At 24.1% G+C, this 4,953-nt stretch overlaps 2 protein-coding genes across 2 annotated transcripts; one reads left to right on the top strand and one right to left on the bottom strand.

Moving 5' to 3' along the window:
- Window positions 1–10: 10 nt before the first annotated feature.
- EIN_144590 (leucine rich repeat containing protein BspA family protein) lies at window positions 11–352 on the top strand (the record flags this gene model as incomplete). The annotated part of the gene is made up of 1 exon (XM_004258212.1): window positions 11–352. A coding segment is annotated over one exon (342 nt), but the record flags the coding sequence as incomplete, so codon positions are not given.
- Window positions 353–1,537: 1,185 nt separating this feature from the next.
- Window positions 1,538–3,577, bottom strand: EIN_144580 (hypothetical protein; the record flags this gene model as incomplete). Its single annotated transcript, XM_004258211.1, has 1 exon — window positions 1,538–3,577. One exon carries the CDS (start codon window positions 3,575–3,577, stop codon window positions 1,538–1,540), a length of 2,040 nt encoding a protein of 679 aa, XP_004258259.1.
- Window positions 3,578–4,953: the final 1,376 nt, after the last annotated feature.

Here is a 4,953-nt window from a genome sequence, read left to right as displayed (position 1 = left end):
AATATCAGAAATTTTACTCAATCAAAATATCAGAAGAATAGATGAAGCAGCATTTTTTAACCGTGATGATTTACATACAATAGATATCCCAAATTCGGTTACTTCTTTGGGAGATTTTTGTTTTGCATATTGTCGAAGACTTGGTCAAGTTGTGATTGGAGAAGGAGTTGATGTCATTCCATATGGCTGTTTTCAAAGATGCAAATTTTTGATGAAATCAAGAATTTTTATTAAAGGAAATAACGTGAAATATATGAGAAAATGCTTCGATGGTATACGACCAAATTTGACTCCAAATGAAAGATTGAGATATCAACCTTTATTCAATTCAAGAAAAGAATTGGATTGGTAATTCGTTTCACGTATATTATTGTTTTTTGTCAATCAAAATTAATATTGTCGTTTTTTAAATTACCAATTAGAATGATTGGTTATTTAATAATGACAACACAAACAAATTATTTATTATCATACAAACTAATTACTTAACACTTGTTTTTATTAATCGATAATTATGATAATAAAACAAGTCTTTTTATTTTTTTTAAATAAACAACAATCATTATTACAATCGTATTAGAAACTTTTTATAGTTTTAAGAACATTTGTTTTTATTAAAAATGTTCGTGTAGTTATAAAATATTCATTATTTATCATTTAAAAAGTTCCTAATATTTTCATTATTAAAATTATACATTTATATATATATACAAATACCCAAAAAATAATCTGGCACAGAAAAAACGACCGGCAAACCATAAATTTATAGTAAATTATTGTTTTTTGTTTTTGTCCTGTTTTTTAAAATTTCACATTGAAAAAACTATTTAATAGTTTTTAGAAACCATTTTATAGTTTGCCGGTCGTTATTTCTGTGCCGGTCGGTTTTCAGGTATCTGTATGTATTAAGAAGGTGGCTCACATTTTATTTAATACATTTGTTGTAAGTATATATATTTTTAAATATAACAATAACATATATGATACTGATAAACCTCGACACTTTCCAAATTGAACATTTTGAATTTTGTTATAAATAGTTATTATAGTTAATAATTTGTAATTTACAACCATTTACAACAAAAAACAAATTTGTGTTTAGAAACAGTTAATTAAATTATGTTTAATTATAAAAAATCCTTAAATTTTTGAAACTAAATAAACATTCTAATCAAACTATTGTTCAATCGGTTGTAGAAATTGAATTATTTTTGTTGATGAACAAATTATGTAAACTGAAGTTATAAACTATCAGTATAATTTGTTTATATAGAGTATTGGCGTGTATGTTATTATTTAAAGTCTATATAGGTTTTATTATGTGTTTAAAAACCGAAAACGCCGATAATTTAAAGTTTAATTAAATTTATTTTAAATGTTAAATAAACCAACTTTTATTATCTCGCATTTTTCCAAAAAAAACTTCAAACAATAAGAACTTTGAAATTGTCAAGGTTTGAAAAAAATCGAGGTTTGATAGTATTTGATTAAAACAAGTCATATAGTTATAATAAAATAAAACGAATAACATTGATATTTAATCTTCAATTATATATTTCTTTAAATCAGATTGTTTAAGATTTGCATATTCCAATCTTTCGATTTCATCCCATTCTTCTTTACTTAAATCATCATTGTCCTCGTCATGATATTCCAATGGGTTAAATCGTTTTTTTATTAATTCGTTTTGTTTTTGTGTGTAATTTACATTTAACATTTTGATGCCATGAAATGGTCGAGTAACTTTTCTTCCCATTTCATCCTCAAATTTCCAATGATTTTCTTTGGTTGCTTTGTTAATTCTCTTCATTTTTGGAGAAACACTTTTATTCTCTCTATTTTGTTTTTGTCCAATTTGGTCAAAAGAGAAGTAACTTAACATGTTAAAGCTTTGTACATAAACAACGATATCATCTTTATCCAAATCAACACGTTTTTCTCCAATACAACATACGCTGTTATTCTCTCTTTTAAATTCACATTTTGTGAAAAACAAAAAGTCGCATGTTTTTGTCGAGAAGTTGTTAAATTTGATGATGTTCGTTTTGAAAAAATCCAACAACTCTTTGTCTTCAGTAATTCTTTTTAATTCATCATTTTTAAGAACAACACACGTCTCCGTTCGGCTTTCGTTAATAACAATTTTTTCAGTGTAAAAAGATTTTTGTAGTTTCGTTTCATTTGGCATGAAAATTTGTGTTTTGCACTTGAAATTTTCAATAAATTTAAAATTAAAATTGTGAATTTTTGTATAACTTCCAAAGAGAGAAAATTGATCATTATATCCAAAGACTTCGACATCTCCATTCGAGCAAAACGCGCCATTTAAAAGAAGGTTTTCCCCAAGAATAAGCTGTTTGCAACATCCAACATCTTTGATATAACATCGTGTTGGCATTTGTTCAATAATTAGTCGAAATTTCTTAATATCAGACAAGTCAAGTTCTTTAAAAGGGCAACAAATATCAAAATACTCCAAATTATTCATTTCTTTACCAAATACGTAAAAGTACTTTTGTGATTTGAGTTTCAACATTTTCATGTTCTTCATAACAATTCTCTGTGTTTTTTGGATGACTCGTTTTAAGTTACTAAATGCGATGTTACAGTCAAATTCACATTTTTGAAATGAAAATGGAAACATAAAACTTTCAACACAAACATTTTGATTTGGTGCGATAATTGTAATGTCAGACAAAGTGTTTGGTATTCTCACAAATAATTGTTTGGTGTTTTTAACAGACAATTTCAGTGAAACGATGAATAAAGAAGAGAAGTCCATTTCTACACTTTCATAAGTATCAAATGAAACTTTTAAATATCGTATCAAGTTTTTGTCCAAACTTTCGACCATTTCAGTAACAATATATTTATTTCCTCTAAGATAATTAATTTCAAATTTATCAAAATCTTTTTTAATATCACAATTTATTGCTTTATTCGAGAATTTGTGATAATACAAATTAACTTTGGTGACCATTTCAACTGTTTTCTTATTAGAAACGCACAAATTGATTGTCAAATTTTGATTCATTTTCATGACACATTCAAGTGCATTTAAAATAAAACCACTTTGTAAATATTTGTCTTGTGGGTCATTAGAATACAAGACAAGCAGCTTCAAAAATTTCAGTGATTTAAAAATTGATATTTTAAAAACACTGAGATCTTCCGCATTTTCAATTATCAATTTTTGTAAATAAATAAAATCTTCCAAATACCAACATGGGCATTCACTGGCTGAAAACCGCAAGGAAATCACTTTTTGTGCATAATTCCGAGTGATTTTTGAGATGTCGCATGTTTTCGAAGACGAGTCAATCCAATTGATTTGTGACAACTGACTCTCCGATAATTCACTCTGCGCATCTAAAACGGTTATATAAAGTGTGTTTATATTTGGAAGAGAATTCAACAGGAATGGCAAATACGACACTACTTTGTATGGATTGATACGAAGCATTTTAAGAGCTTCTTCAACATTTTTGCTTACTTTTCTAAAAACCAAGAAATTTGTTGTGCCTTTGATATAAAGCGAAATGATCGATAAAAAGAATGGCTCCAATTTGGTTGCCATTGATTTTAATTTTCTATGTATTTTTGTGTTCTTTTTTCTTTTTATCAAGAAGTTTGAAGTTTAAATTCACCTCATTTTTTCGGTGTTATTTTTTTGATCAATAAAAAATAAAAAATTGCATTTATTTTTGATTAAAAAATATTAAATAAAATAGACCATGCTTTTTGAAATAATCCATTCACCACAATGTATTTTTTTATAAAATAATATACCACAAATAACTGTGGTCAATATTTACAAAAGATGTATAAAAAATTCAAGCTTTAAAAAAGCATTATATTGTTATACCAATTTTTAATTTAACTTTCCACTTTTAAAAGTATGAAAAAATTATATAATTGTTAATGATAAAATAATAATTTTCGAAACCACTTTATAATAATAAATTTTTGAAACCCCTTTAAAATAAATTTTACAAACTGATTTGCTATGTTGTGATGTTCCATTAAATTAAATGCCAACTTTTTAATCATTTTGGAACTATAATATTAATTACATTAGTTAAGATTGTTATTTAAATATACTTTGGCCTTAATTATACAAATATGAATTAATTATTATTTATTTAAATAACAACTCATTGAGTTGTAGATATTGATTGGATTAAGTCTTTATTTTATGTATAACAAAAACATTTTTTATAAACAATTAATAAAGTTTTTTTACAACAAAAAGAAAATAGTGTAATTATTTTTATGTAAATAATATCAATTCATAATAAATAAATGTAATTTAATCAAGAAAACTTCTTAATAAATTATAATTAATATAATAACTTAGTAATTATTATAATATATTATAAATCAACTATTTTATAAGTTATTTATTAATTTAATTTTAGTTATAATAATTTTAAGTTAATTACATAATCTATGACTTTGTAAAATAAACTACACTTTTTCTTTACAAAAATAACAACTTGTTATTTTTGTGTTCAATTTGTTTTAATTTGATTTATATAAAAAATTAAAAATGTAAAATTTAATAACTACATAGCTAGTATACTTTAATACACAAACATAACGTTATCTCTGTTTTATCAAATTTAATGAAAGATTATAACCTTTAATATTAATGAAAAGTTATTAATAATCTAAATTAACAAGTGATATTTTATGATGTTATTTGGATAGAATAATATAATAAAAAAATATTTATTAGGTTCCAAAAAAATATAAGTTGAATAATAAGAACTACAAATTAATCTAATTATGTTTAATTGTAAAACTACTGACCACACACTTTCTATGATTAAATCATCATTTGCTTATTTGGCTATTATTAAAAGATAGAGTGATTGCAATTGTTAGAATTATTTAAAGTTGATTTGATTATTAATATATCACAACAATTACTTTACATTTCAAATTTTTTAG

The sequence above is a fragment of the Entamoeba invadens genome (assembly GCF_000330505.1).
Source record: "Entamoeba invadens IP1 unplaced genomic scaffold scaff_1105074725403, whole genome shotgun sequence".
In the NCBI taxonomy this organism is placed as follows: domain Eukaryota; phylum Evosea; order Mastigamoebida; family Endamoebidae; genus Entamoeba; species Entamoeba invadens.
Note: the sequence above shows the minus strand (reverse complement) of the source record. Positions and strands in the feature narration are given on the sequence as shown.